The following is a 15,287-nucleotide window of genomic DNA, read 5'->3' on the forward strand; positions in this document are numbered from 1 at the left end:
ACAGCCTGAAGTTATAAAGCACATCTACAACATGACAGAACATTTTAACATGCCCGACCCCAATACCCATAAAAGGGAGAGGGGGGAAATCACTTTAGAGAAAAGGGAGGGGAAAAAACCGTCCCTAAAAAGAATAAAAGAAAGAAACAAAAGTGATAAATGAAAAGCAATGAAAAACACAAACTATTAAATGAACATTTTAATAGTACAGTTCCAGGTAGTTCTGGAGCAGAAGGCAAAATGAATTAAACATCTGGAAGAACAATCATAGAATCTGAAAGGGCACGAGGGAAGATACAACCTTCAGTTAGACCACACGTGGACCAGGCCATGCCTATTACCAGTATAGATCTCATTACGTTCTTCATCATAGAAGAGAGCAGTGATGTCTTCGAGGGCTTCTGCAACTGTGCTTCTAATCCTAGAAGCTCGGATCCGCTTCTTGGAGTTGCAATTCCTTCCGGTACAACATCCACTACAACTACATTCATCCATGGGAAAACTGTTGCTTGCTTGTATTTTAGCAAGGCATTTCCCAGTCAAGATATTGCTGATATTGATAGACCCTGCAGCATGATCAATGGATACACTGTTTAAAAATAAAAAAGAACAAGAAAAAAACCCAAACAAAAAAACAAACAAACAAAACGAAAGAACCAAAAGCAACAAAAAGACTGGTCTGAGCTTTAAATTTAGATGCAATCACACTTGGAAAATGCCAGATCAATGGTACAATCTATCATGCAATAACATTAACTGAAAAAACAATCTATATTCTAGGCAATAGTGACACCTTTAACCATATCCACACTTCTAATCAGAAAATGATTCAGATATGTTAATCATCAGACAGTCAAAAATCATAGGAGCACGTGAGAGCTTTATATATATATATTGTGTTCAGCCCATTCCTATACGGCTTAAAATTTTAAAACAATTAGTGGGGTTGTTTTGGAAAGTGCTAAATAAGTTGGTTTTTTTTTGGCTTATTACGAAAAGACGTGCAAAAAGTAGAGAGCTAATGTGACCCAAATAAGCCAAAAAGCTGATAAACTAGCTTATAAGCCACTTCCCAAAAGAGGCAATATAGCATCAAAGCTTTGGTTCATGTGATTGCAGGTTCAAGTCTCATCATATGTGTTTGTTCTCCCATTATGTTAGTTGCATCATTTTTTGTGTCGTCTCTCCAAGTGCAAAAGAGAATTGAACATGAGAAAGGGTATGAGCTTGATCTAGCCATTGTTTAACAGCTTAAACCTTTGGGACAACTAGCGATCTTAAGGTGCATGAAAAATGCAAAGAAGCAAATCTTCTCTTACACCCAACCCACTGACAAGCAAATGATGCCATTGAACTTCACAAGGCAATAATATCCAAGTTCAACAAAACATCAGATTCCGATAGAATTTCATGCATGTTTTTTTCCCTCTTAAGTCTCTAATCAATTTGGCATTGTAGGTTAACCCATATAACCCTCAAAGGTGGGGGGGTTCAAAATAAATTACTTAGTAGTATATAGTAATAATAACCAATTTTTTCAGGTGATTTACCGTTTCCTTCTGATAATGGATCATCAGAATCAGCTTTGCAATAAGAAATTATAAGATCCTGATCACTTGTGATATATATGTTGTTTGTGTTGCAGTCAGGATGCCACAAAAGGTGATCATCAAATGAAGTTACGAGCTCCCCACGGAAGTTCCAAACAGCCACTGTCCTGTTTCTAAATGTCAGGAACAACTGGTTCTCATACAGAAATATAAATGCTGATGGAGTCATAAATTCAGTTCTGCTAACTTCTGTTAGCTCAGAATTGCGGACCTGTGACAACAAATATCAGATATTAGATATAGATTAACATGAATATATTTCGAGACAATAAGATAAGAAAGACGCTTACATCAAGTATCTGGAGATTCTCATTTTCTTGCTTGACAAGAAGTTTCTCATTGAACTGTTCAATAAAATCCACCTTCCTATTCCGATGAAGGAGATGGTGGAATGTTTTGAGAACAGTGCCATCCTCTATTGAAAGAATCTTAAGAGGAACATGGCCACTAGTTTTGGAAAAAATCAACAACATGATGCCTGGACTGTTTTTAAGAAACCCCAAGAAAAAAAAAAGAATTAAGATCATACATATGAAGCAATACCACCCACCAACACATACTACCTATAAATATTCATAAATCTAAGCACAATCTAACAGACTGAACATTCAAATTTATAAAAGCCTTGTTTGGAAAGTTGGCTATTTTAGTTGGCTATTTGGCTTTTTAGCTACTTTAGTTGTGTTTGGGAAGTTGTTGGTTGACTCTTTTTTTTTTGTAGTTGATTTGATGGTTATGGGAGAAAAGTGAAATGATTATGGGTTAAGTGTGACAGTTTGTCTTATTAGTTATTTTAGCCTATTTTGTCTTTTAGTGGGCTATTTTAGTCCAAACCTCTTCCCAAACACCCCCAAAGTTGAGGTGTATGTATAAAAGCAAACAAATTTCACATGATACGTATTTCATCTATGAAGAACGTACACGAACACAAGACACGATGATTTCAAAAAAATGGAGACACAAATGCGACAGGGGAAACGGCAAATTATTATTATTTTTATTATATATATTTGCTATGTAAATTAATATTATGTTACCAAAAAATCAAAATTAATAAAAACTAATATTAATTCAATATATATAAACCACAACATTTAAACAAATTGATAGATTATCCATATTTGAACACGTGTGTCCCCACCGTGTCCCTTACAAAAAATAAATCAATACAAATTTAAAGGGACACGCCCCGAAGTGTCCCCGGCATGTCTCCATCAAAAAAAATAATAAAATTAAGGGGACACGCAATTTGGCGTGTCCCGAACGTGTCCCTATGTCTGACACCACTACGGCACCTATTTTGAAATGCCTGTGCTTCATAGTACTTCATAATTTACTTATCAACAATCATTAGCAACTCTATGCCAGAGCCGAAAACTAAAAAAAAATGGGGCAAAATTTAGAAGACCAAAAATAATTTCAAACGTGGGGGGTGCAACTTTTTATGTGCAAAGAAACCATAGCAAAAGTTGCACCCCCCACCTTTTGGTCTTCCCAATGTCTTGCAATTTCCCCTAAAAAATACATAAGGTACCTGATCTTAATCTCTTGAACATTTTTATCTGATATGGAGTACAACAACGTATAATTTTTCAAGTCGAACACCTTGTATATGCTGAAAAAAGAATGGAAGGATATGCGTCAGAATCAAGAAGCAAATTGTGCATAACAGTCACATGTTAGCATGTAAAATACCAAAATAATTGAATATTTACCTATCTTGTGCAGAATAAGTGAGTACCTTCCCATTTACATCATCAAACTCCACAAAACCAGGCCATTTCAGAGACTCAGACTCAAAAAGAGCAAAGCCTGCATCTGGCTTACCCCTCCTTATGTACCTGGAACCATTTCACAGTGTGAACTTTTAGTGAGAGAAACACATGAAAATAATAAATATTAGAATATATATATATATATATATATAAATAGGGCAACTCAAATGGTATGGTTCACATACTCAATCCTTGTGGTTCTGCATTTCAAAGAACTAAAATGGTCTGAAGCATAAACTGAGACAGTGATGAGTGAATCATTGTTTTTATTGTAAAACAAGCTTCGTATAACTTCATCAGGACTGACATTCAAAAAGCATATCCTCCGGTTAGTCTCTGCATCCAACAACGAACACAGTATAAGTCCATGTTTCTTAAAGTTGGGAAACATAAACTGAATAAAACCACATATTCTTCACATAAACAGAAAGATGGTTAGTTATTAGGGCTCTACCTCGGCTAAATGCAGCACAAACACCAGACTGTGCAAGCGCAAAGACAATGTCATGGGCAGCTACTATTTCGATAATTTTTGACCTCTTTTTTAGAAAGGATAGCACCATGCCATAATGTCCTTTTGGATCATGAGTATCATATTCCTCCTGACAAAATATTTGTACAAAAAGAATATCACAGGAAGAGAATTAAATATGTAGAAACAATAGACCTAGACAGGTTATAAAAATTACAGGGGACATGACTAGACCAATAATAAAGTACGAACATTCTCTCAGCTGAGAAATATTTCAGGCAATATGTACATAATGCATAGGAATTTCTGAACTTTATACAAATTCAAATCATATAATTTGACTGTGGCCTGAGTTTCGGTAAATGCCAGATCAGATGCAATGCATCGCAACATCTTCCTTAGGTATCCTCCAATCAACAATTGTATCATCCCAATTTTTTATCAGCAAATGTAAACACAAACAAAACTTCCCTCCCAAAGCATTCCCAAATTCATCCAATCCCAATGCCAGTGGCTTCATCCTTTTGTTCTATGCACTTAATCAGCTTCAAAACAAAAGCAAAATGAAAAATAGATACAATTTCTACCTTCCTAAAAAGAAGCAACTTCAACCAATCTAGAATACCAAAAACAAACAAAAACATGAACCATAAAAAGCAAACCCATCTCTTGGACCACTTAGAGCTATTGAGTTTGGACACCACCACATAAAAAAAACACAGTTTCTTTTTAAAGATGCCGAAAGACGTAAAAAGGACAAAATCAAAGATTCCTTCCAATCCTTCAATATTCACTAATATAAAAAGCACACAACTTTTTTAAAATTACATTCTGCTGTGTGCCTCCTTAAAAAATGTAAAGATAACATAATGAATAAAACAAATAGAGGAAGAGCCTACTCCAAGGGCCAAAGGACCTCCTACAAGCAGCACCCTAAAAACTTTTTCTTCGTCATCTACAACCAGTGTTTTAAAAGGCGCGCACACGAGGCGCAATGAGGCGCAACCTTGTGCTTCAAACAGGTCGAGGCAAGGCGCAATATGCAAGGCGCAGCTTAGGCGTTGAGGCGAGGGATTTTTTTCCGAGGCACGAGGCGTGGGCTTCATGGGCTTTACCTATTTTTCTACTCCAACTGTTGATTAAGTGCTTTTTTTGTAAGCATACCATAGGGAATCAAAATTCTTCAATATAAACTGACCAAACGAGGTCAAAAGAGAGCAGAAGTGATAAAAGATTAAATGTTACGTTTAAATCTTTTGTTGGATATTCCATTTCTAGTTTTTAGGAGATTGAGTATCATGTTTAAAGATTATCAGAAATAATTATGATTTTTGAAATTCTATATATATTTGTTATGTTGAAAAGTTTGCCTATTCTATAATTTTGTTTTTCTTCTATTACTTGCACTTTGCTTTGGTGAGGCGCGCACCTCGCCTTGCGCCTCGCGCTTAGACTATAGGAAACCTTATCGCCTCGGTGCGCCTAGAGCTTTTTAAAACACTTTCTACAACACATTTGTAATCTAAAGTTATAAACATGGATTAACTGCTAAGAAAATAAATAACCACTACTAACAACCTGATCTCATATTTAGATAACACAAATCCAAGTACTGATAATAAAAAAACAAAATCCAAATATAGTTTAATACAGATAATTTTTTTCCCCATAACTACTTTATAGCAGGAACCTGTCTAAGGCACCCAGTGATTTTGGAGGGCTTGTAGAGAGATTTTAAAGCTGAAATTTGTAAGGTTTTGTTGCAGTTTAAAGCTAATATCCAGTGGGAAATTTAGGATTTTGTATAGCATATGAAAGAAGGAACGATTAGGGCTTAATTAAATAGCAAGATGGAACAAGTTTTGGGACTTCTCTTCTTGGTACCATGAACAGTAACCGTAACCATAACCTTGCAGGTTTTGTATTTTTTTTTTTTTTGCAAGCTAGGGTGCTAGGGTAGAGGAGCTATTATGATTAAGGGTTGAATTAGGGACTAATGCAGATCTGGTTCTAGAGTCTAAAGGCTTCCAAATGCTACAAATTAAGAACAAAAATATATGCATTACACCGAGCTTTCATAGGTACACATCCCAAAGAAGCTTCAAAATCGCTGACAATCCTCCTAATAGGAATTTGACTTCCTATTTGGAAACTAACATATTAAAACAAAACAAAACCCATAAATAAAAAAACAATTACATATGACAACCCATAGGACCTAAAGTCCATGTTCAAAAACCGCATGTTCCAGCGTTGTTAAAAGCGCGCCTAGGCGCAAGGCTCATCGAGGCGCAGCCTGTGCGACTGAACTGGTCCCAGGCGAGGCGCGTTGAAGAAGTCGCGCGCCTTAGTCGCAACTGGAAGCAGGCGAGAGAGGCGCAAGGCTCGCGCTAGGCGCGACTGATGTTTATGCCCTAATCTGCCTTCTTCTTCGACTTCGATCGACTCTCTCTCTCTCCCCTTCTGCCTTCTTCGACTGGCTTCTTCGACTTCGATCGACTCTCTCTCTCCCCTTCTGCCTTCTTCGACTTCAATCAAGACTCTCTCTCTCCCCTTTTGCATTCTTCGACTTCGATCGACTCTCTCTCTCTCCCATTCTGCCTTCTTCGACTTCGACTTCGATCGTCTCTCTCCCTCCCTCCTTCGACTTCGATCGTCTGATCTGATGGTCATTTTATTTTATTTTTTCTTCTTTTTCTTCTCTCCTTCTTCTTCTCTCTTCTTCGCTGATCAGTCTGCTCTGCTCTGTTTTTTTTTTTTTTTTTAATTATTTATGGTCTCTGTTACAAAATAAATTGTTTTTTTTTCAATTACAAAATAAATTAGTCTTTGTTAAAGAAATACAAAATAATTTTTTTTTTTACAAATAATTAACACATTGCTATTGGTCTTTGTTTTTTTTACATTACATTATTTTCTAAATTGACACATTACATTACATTAATTATTTTTTAAAGTGACACATTACATTACATTATTTTCCATTACATTGTATTAATTAATTTTTCATTAATTAATACACTATGCTAATGTGTAATTTTCCATTACACATTATTTTCCATTACATTACACAATTAATCACACTTACATTACACAATGATTAGTCTATATTAATTTTTCTATTTTTTACTAAGACTATGCGCCTTACTTCAATAAAGTCCGCGCCTCGCCTTGCGCCTTGTGCCTAGGCCCCGAGAGACCTTCAGCGCCTTAGTGCGCCTTGAGCTTTTAAAAACACTGACATGTTCAAAAACCGAGCAAATTACCAAAATATCCCTAACCTACAAACAATAAAAAAATGTACAGTATCAACTCTTGTATACCCCTAACCTATAACTCTTGTCTATATATATAAAAGGGTGTCTATCTATCTTCCCTCATAAGAAACAAGAAACTCCTATATAGTATCAACTCCAAGCTTTTGTTGTTCCTTCATTTTTTATATCATCACATATAAAAGATCATCATATCCAATTTGAGTGTATGTCCAAGAATATAATCCATACCTACCCATGCCAATGTTGTGATGTGTCAACATAGGCATATTAGGCACCCTTGGGGGAGTATATCTCCACATTCAAAAGCTCCCCATATCACCTTCTCCTATAACATACCCCATTAAGTCAGCTTAACTTCGAAATATATTTCCATTTCCGTAATGTTCAAGAACCTCGTACCACTATGGATTTTTGCCAAAGTGGGATAAACCATACTGCACTGCTAATCTCTCTCTCAACAAACGGCGAATTTTAGCAACAAGCCTTAGGTCATTTTCTTGATAAGGTAGATAGTATGTTCTTAACGCAACCCCCAAAATCACTCCTCAATATGACCACACAATTTTGAAATAGGAAACAAAATACTGTTCCAAATCTTCTGATACAAACACAAGGTGTCAACGCAGCAATACATGTACATCCAACTCCAACATATGATATGCACTTGTGTCGGCCTATGTGGAAGAAGCATGGTATCTTCTGACAATGGATACAAAAACTAAATGACAAGTTAACAGAAATATACAATACCCTTTGGAAAGACATGACACTTGGCATACAAAGACCTCAACAAACGCCCACACTCTAAACTGTCAAAGTGTCTATACTCTATAAGGAGAAATGTTTGACAAATTATAGCATCTCCGCCTAATTACATCAAACTCCCTATGGTTTTGTTGCACGAAAATCCTGCCACCAATCCATTTTTCCTTTTCATTTTTTTTTTTTTTTTTTGAAATCTCTCCAACACCAAAATCTGAGACTTTCTTCATAAGGCAAGTTAATAATTTGATAAATTGGACAACAGCACATCTGAGACTTTCTTCATAAGGCAAGTTAATAATTTGATAAACTGGACAACAGCCCATCTCGTAAGAGCACCTCTCCAATCCTTCTTCAATGTTTTTCATCAAATTCAAATTTGATGAAAAAGTGGCCAAAAGTGTGCTCCAATCATCTCATCAAATTTGTATCAAATCAAGGCAGGCCATTTTTTCACCAAATCAAGGATGGACCAAATCCTTCCCCAAATTCCCAACACTGAAGACATATTACTACTCAAATTTGATGAAATTGTAAAAATAAGGATTGGAGATGGGTTTTTTTTTTTTTTTTTTTTTTTTCCCCCTTCATCAAAAATGGTTAAAGCGGGGTCTATGATAAATTTGGAAGTTTTTGAAAAGATTCGATGAAAAAAATGAGAAAGAATTGGAGTGTTCTATATCAGTTTTTAACCAAATTTTCACTCAAATTTGACGACCAAACTGAGTAAGGATGGGAGATGCTCAAAGAGCAACACTGTTGATGAACGAGCACAATGTTTGCATGTATATGTAAAAACTCATCAGGAAAGCCCAGAAAAAAATTAATCATCAAAACCCTAATTTCTTTTTTTTTCACATATTAAATTCAATTGTCTCATTTGTTGCAATTACTCATGGTTGGTTAAAAAAAAGCAATAGAAACAGAACACAAAAAGAAGAAGCAAACCTGCAACCGAATGTTTCTGAATCTCTCTTGAGCATCGCTCATACCAAAAGCACGATCACGCTTCGAACAAATCTCCCTTCGCTGAATTTTCTTAACACTATTGCTGCGAGGCCGTTTATTGGCCACGACCCGGCGGCCACAGGAAGGCCGAGGACTGGCTGTAATTTTCCTACCCTCCATTTCAGAACCCACAATTTCAACTACGGAGTTAAACCCCACCATATGTGCAGATATAGAACATATATGTATGAATCAGCGTCGATTCACGCAAAAGCATAACACTTTTGCTCCTGAGAATATCGATCTTAGCTTCGATCCCTTCACTGTATAAACCCTAATTCTTAGAATTCAAAAAAAAAATTAGGGTTTTTTTTTCAACAAATTGCTCAAGACATCAAGCGAAATAGAAATCTGAGTCGCTCTTCGATCTTAGCTTCGATCCCTTCAGTGTATAAGCCCTAATTCTTAGAATTCAAAAAAAAAAAATTAGGGTTTTTTTCCGACAAATTGCTCAAAATATCAAGCGAAATAGAAATCTGAGTCGCTCTCTTCTATCTCCACTCTCTCGAATTTGCCCTTTCTCTTTCTATATATGAAGATGCGATTATGGTTAAAAGTCTCTCTCTCTCTGTCTGTGTGAAAGGGCGAGTGATCGGAATGGGGCTAACGAAACATGAAAATTATTGTCGGAAAGAGTAGAGCCCGGCTCGATTTCAAAAAAACGAAAAACCATTAAGGCACGTTTGGAAGCTTCTTTCCTTCTTAAATTTTTGGGTTAACTGGGGACTTGTCTGGAAATATGTTACTTTAAGTTGGTTTGAAAGTTTTTTTTGGGTTAAAATAGTCATAGAAAATAAAATAAATTTTTTAATCTAATAAAATAAAATATTATATCTAATTTATAATCATTACATTATTTTTCTCATAAAAAAAACAAAAAAGTTAAAATCTCTACTCAAATCAGGCTTTTTAGCTCCAAGTTAAAATAGTCAAAAAAGTCAAAAAGTCAACTCACTTCTCAAACGAAAGCTTAGTAATTTTTTAATTTTAAAAAAAAATTTAGAAAGGTAGAGAGAGTGATATGATAATTTATAGTGATTTTTTTAACTAAAATATATAATTAACAAACAATGTCTAAGGTTTTTTTTTTTTTGGGAATTAACTACTTTCATTTTTTGATTTTTTACAAAAATATATTTTTAAAAAATTAAATAGAGTAAACTTTTTAATTTATTAAAATCTTATTAATTGCCAAAGTTTGACTTATCTAACAAAATAAATCTGAAATTTTTAATTTTATCAATATTAATCTTAATTTTTTTGATTGGTTTTCAATCTAACTCGTTTACCTATTTTTATTAATAAAAATTGACAAAAAAATAGTATTTTAGTCATTAAACTCAACAAAAAAAATTATTGTAGACATTCGTTGAGTTTAATGACTAAAATACTATTTTTTTTTTGTCAGTTTTAGTTAATGAAAATAGGTAAATAATTTAGACAGAAAAGAAATCAAGGGATTAAGATTTAAATTAATAAAATTAAAATTTTCGAATTTATTTAAAACCCTATGGTTTTTTTGTTTTTGTTTTTGTTTTTGTTTTTTTTTTTTTTGTAATTTCTTCTAAATTTTTTATTTTAATATGTAGGAAACATAAGAAATAATACACGGTGGAAATAAACGGATTCGGGTATACTTTTTACTCTCAAACCAAATCTATGAATCATGTTGATAAATTGCGTGCCTCCATTAATGAACTCAAATAATTCCTAGCAATGGGGTAGAACTACTAGAGAGTTACCTACACTATTCACTATACAAAGGTATGGTTATTTTCCCATGGTAGAGAGCTAGAGAGAGAAAAACTTTTTCCGAAAATACTATTCAATTGAAAACCCATATCACATTATACGTAATATGTATAGATACAATAGATATAACCACCCATAACTCTATCTCCCCAGGAGATGAGATTGTAAGTTATTCACATTTATCTCTAAGATAAGGTGGTTTGAAATTCAAATTGATAAGGTTACTGCATGGGTCATGCCACGATGGACACCCAAATTCGGTCCGAAACTCAACCCGATTTTCGACATCTCCCACTTATACATAGGTTAGCGTGACAATGCCACATATTTATCTCAATCTCAATTTGCGCAAACCTCAAACAAACTCATACTTGTCAATAGACCGTGCGACCGCTGAGAACACCTGCATATGGAAGCTCTACACTAGAAACTCAAAAGAGCCAGCATAGAGGCATCAACCCGAAGATAAAAATAGTGTCTCATATACCCTAGACCCATCTAATTTCACCGGTCCAAGCATCTCTAATCCCTCACCGAGCATGCTTGACTCTTTCATATCATGCAATATATTCACACTCAATCCGCCTCTTATACAAAGTGATGTAAGTTGCTAGCAATGAATATACAACAGAGGTGTAATACTAGATGATCTTCCCTTCGCCCTCATGCCATTTAGTTTAGGATTGACCGTTTTCCTAGTGATGTCCCTTAAGGCCGAATCATACATGACTGCAGACAACAGAATATCAACCCCTCATCTTATAACATAGTCAAAGGTCAAAAAAAGAGTACAAAAGTGCAAGTCATATCAATAATGACACATAAGAATCACACGGTGAGGAATCAGGGATCCATTTTCTCACCTCATTACTCGGTTGCCAAGCACATGTAGTATGAATGCATGCTTCGGTGGAGTAACTCTTCCAAAGAGTGACATCATGCTCAATACACTGTACAGATCTTCGTCTAGTCGCTCTTAAGTACATGAGTCGCTTTCTACCGCCTCTCTATTTGGTCATCTTCCAAGCACCAAATGAGATCTCATATCCAGCTAATCATAATAGGCAAAACATAGAAAATGGGTACTAACATCTATGTTTAGTCGTCTTTAACACGACCTCATCTCAGCTGCAACTAATGCAACATATATAGTGGATAATTTTAAGCCTCTGTTGGCTCTAAATAAAATAAGCCACTAGTCTCATCCTTACTCGCTCCCAAGCACCAAGGGCGATTTCTCGTGTAAGTGAGCCAATATTGCCTGCTGACATCATCCTCTGCTAATCATTATGACACAAACCATAATAGTATCAAAATAAGTGATCGATTGAAAAACACAACCATAATTTGCGCAATTCTAGATTCCAAACATAAGCCATATCAACACCTTTTGCGATAAGCATATATAATGGAATCCACCATATGCGCCTCACATGAAGTGATTCAAGATCACTACCTCTTGCACAACTACCTTTCTAAAGATATTTTGGTAACCAATTTGCATTAATTTAAGATGTACCCAACAATTGCATTGAATCTTACAAGGGTCAAATTTATACATTACTAGTAAAGCATCTTATCCACAGTTTAATGAGCAGGGTTAAGGTCTAAACTACTTAGTTGACTATTTACAAAATATAACACTCATCATGCCGAATAAGTCCACATAGTGTATTTCAAGCTCCCGCAATTAAAAATCAAGGAATATAGGTCATCTGTTTCTTCCAGAGACAATCTAAGGATTCACTTAATAGCACTCTAGCTTTTACTAATAGATAAGTTAATGGGCTTGAAATTTCACATCTAGAATCATTCTAGGATATTTTTTGGCCTTGTTTGGGAAGTTGGCTAGTTTAGTTTTTGACTATTTTAGTAGGCTAATTTTTTTGTGTTTGGGAAGATGGTTGGATTTTTTTGTAGTTGGATGCAATGTTTGTGAGAGAAAAAGTGAAATGATTATGAGTTTGATGTGACATTTTGTCTTAGTGGCTTTTTGAGCTTATTTTGTCTTTTAGTGGATTTAGCCTAAAAAACCCAATTTTAGCCTTCACCAAACAAGGCCTTTATGTAAGTCATCAAAGACAAACTGAGAATTCTCCCAAACCAATCCCTAAGGATCGTACATTCGAGCATATAAATTACACCACCCATGTCCATCATGTCTAAAATAGAGGACTGCCAGCCCTATGTGGCAACAACCTTATAAATTCCTGGCTCATAATGACTAAGTATGGAAAAACTTCTTTTGAACCATTGGTCATGCCTCAATGGTCTTCATCGATCATCGTTGGCTCATCATAGCTCGATGAAATCTAAGAATCACTATTTGGATAACTATTTTAGGTCGCAAAAGATTTATTGGAACTAGCAATTTTCTTATGCTCCTAACTTTTCTCCATAAAAGCATAAGGGAAATCCCTACAAATCTACTTATCCAATTCTTCAACGAGAAGTTGGGTCACAATGTCCAAAAGTAAAGTTTTGAACTCATGTCAATCGTAGCCTAAGTCAAAGTAAATCTCACCCCTTAAGAGGAAGTCTTCTGATAGTTTACACCTTCCTCAATGGTGTAGCTTTTTGGTATCTAGTGAGCCTTATGCCTCAAAAAATGATTATCCCAACTTTGCATAACTTTAGAATAGTTTTGCATCATAGCGGAAAGTCAACCAAATCCTAGAAATGGTTAATCCTCAAAGATTTTGTCTTAAAATGCGCAACATTGATCCACTTTCTAAAAACAGGGGACTAGATAGCCTTTGACACTATCCTAGGCTCTTTATCATTTTTGCGGAGCAATCATGAATGCTTCATTCTCAATCACCCAGTGATGATATGGAAAATTTTCACATTTGCTACTACACAACTAAGAATGTAGAATATTATTCTCTAATGGAGTAATACATTAGTAGGCACGTCGCTCTCACTGTCCCTCGGATATTGAAAATTTATTTTCATTCTCAACTAGGCTATAGAAAGCGCCATACTTATAATCCTCTATCTTATAGAGTTCCAAATGTCACTGTAGCAGCGCCCGCGAAGGCCCTCGCTACAGTTCGGACTCGATTTGTGTCACGGTTCTAAATCTGAACCAAAGAGTCCAAATCTGGCAAATCGTTTTGAGAAAAAGATTTTTGAAAAAGTAGTGCCAAACATGGACTGCTTTGCCAGATACAGAGTCGCCACCTAAATATTTTAAAATGGGAGAATTTAGGAAACCCTGACTCGGTGCCGAAGGCCACATGTCCGTCATCACCGGAGTTGTCTCGGCTCGGGAGCTTGGGTACGATCGGGGAAGGTCAGCTATGAGCACCCCCTTTCGCCCGGTCCGAAGACCGGCCTCTACTAACCGTGATATCCGTTTTTGAAAACTTTATGTGTTCTTAAACCAATTGTTAGCCTAGAATTACTATGTTATGCGCGCAGCAAACAAGTATAGACCAAATCGCCCAAATTGGAACAAAACATTTCATGTTTGTTTCGAAAATGGTTTGCTACTCACAAGTAGGCTAAAATGCAGATTTTGCCACCCTCAAGTGGGCTTTTAGAAAAGATGATTTTGCCACTATCTAGTGGGCTTAAAACTCACAGTTTTAATGCATTATTCCAATTTCGGTAATTCAACCTCCATCCACAGGCATTCAAGCAGTTATATTACATAAGCAGTTAGCCTCATGGTAATCATACTGTCATGGCAACACTCACACGCATGCGATATGCTAAAGCATAAAAGCTTACCTAGTACTCCGAGCCAAAACAGAAACTAGTCAGTAATCATATGCATGATCCTAGTTCATTTAAAAATGGCTAATGCAACACATGCAAAGATGCAATCTAAACAGGCTCGGCTATCCTAAAGATGGCATGTGAAATGCTGCAACTAACAAGTTCTCAACTTGGAATTGAAATACAAGTGCAGTTAGCATGATGTGCCGAGCCCGGTGCATGTAAGACAGATGTATGGATGCACGCATGCTATCATACTTTATGCTAATTTAAATATGCCCTAGTCTACCATCATAAGCGGGTAAATAAAAAGGGAGAAAGAAGTGGGGGTTGGAAGACATGCACACACGCGCCCACACTTATTACAAGTTTGCCCTCGCTCGGAGGGACCAAAAGAATAATACAGTCCGAATAATAAATCGACTATCCTAGCTAATTAATTATTACAGACCCTTAATTAATTAACAAAATAAATACAGCAAGAAGGTGGCCGCAGCCCTGCCTTGGGATACGTGAGCGATGCATGCTTGATCCGCCTTGCCCGGAAACTCGCTGCCATAGCATTGCTGCCTCTGTTTACACTGCCCTACTTCTCTGAAAAGTGCCAAAGTTCTGGGGAAGGCTTGTTGCATACTGCAGAGTGCCACCGGCTGGGGGAAATGCCCACCGGCAGTTCATAATTTCCATCGGCAGGTGATGTAGTTATCGGCCAGCAACTAATTGCCGGTCGGCACAAAATGGTGCCGGTCGACAGAAACTCCCTGCAGAAGATAGTTTTGACAGCAACAGAGGGCAAGCAGTGTATGGTGTGGAATTTTTAGGCAAATGTATGCATGGACACACTCCCTATCATGTAATGGACTCAAGGGAGCATGGCCCTCGACCCTCGGGCCACCAATCACGCATT

General features: G+C 36.2%; 1 protein-coding gene across 1 annotated transcript; it reads right to left on the minus strand.

The window, feature by feature from the left end:
- Positions 1-156: 156 nt before the first annotated feature.
- LOC114257117 (uncharacterized) lies at positions 157-9,654 on the minus strand. Its single transcript, XM_082882516.1, has 8 exons — positions 8,846-9,654; positions 3,840-3,987; positions 3,571-3,721; positions 3,326-3,451; positions 3,145-3,225; positions 1,901-2,093; positions 1,551-1,821; positions 157-566 (listed from the first exon to the last, which is right to left on the minus strand). The coding sequence occupies exons 1-8, from the start codon at positions 9,065-9,067 to the stop codon at positions 304-306; spliced, it is 1,455 nt and encodes a 484-aa protein (XP_082738642.1). The 5' UTR covers positions 9,068-9,654; the 3' UTR covers positions 157-303.
- Between the last annotated feature and the right edge of the window lie 5,633 nt (positions 9,655-15,287).

This window comes from Camellia sinensis, chromosome 8 (genome assembly GCF_055761805.1).
Source record: "Camellia sinensis isolate YWXY chromosome 8, ASM5576180v1, whole genome shotgun sequence".
NCBI classification, from domain to species: Eukaryota; Viridiplantae; Streptophyta; class Magnoliopsida; order Ericales; family Theaceae; genus Camellia; species Camellia sinensis.

Coding starts and splice junctions, on each gene's coding strand:
- LOC114257117 (XM_082882516.1), bottom strand. CDS start 9,067: ATGGTGGGGTTTAACTCCGTAGTTGAAATTGTGGGTTCTGAAATGGAG. Junction 3,722..3,839: donor TTGTGCTGCATTTAGCCGAG/GTAGAGCCCTAA, acceptor TGTTGGATGCAG/AGACTAACCGGAGGATATGC. Junction 2,094..3,144: donor GTTCAAGAGATTAAGATCAG/GTACCTTATGTA, acceptor TCTTAAAAACAG/TCCAGGCATCATGTTGTTGA.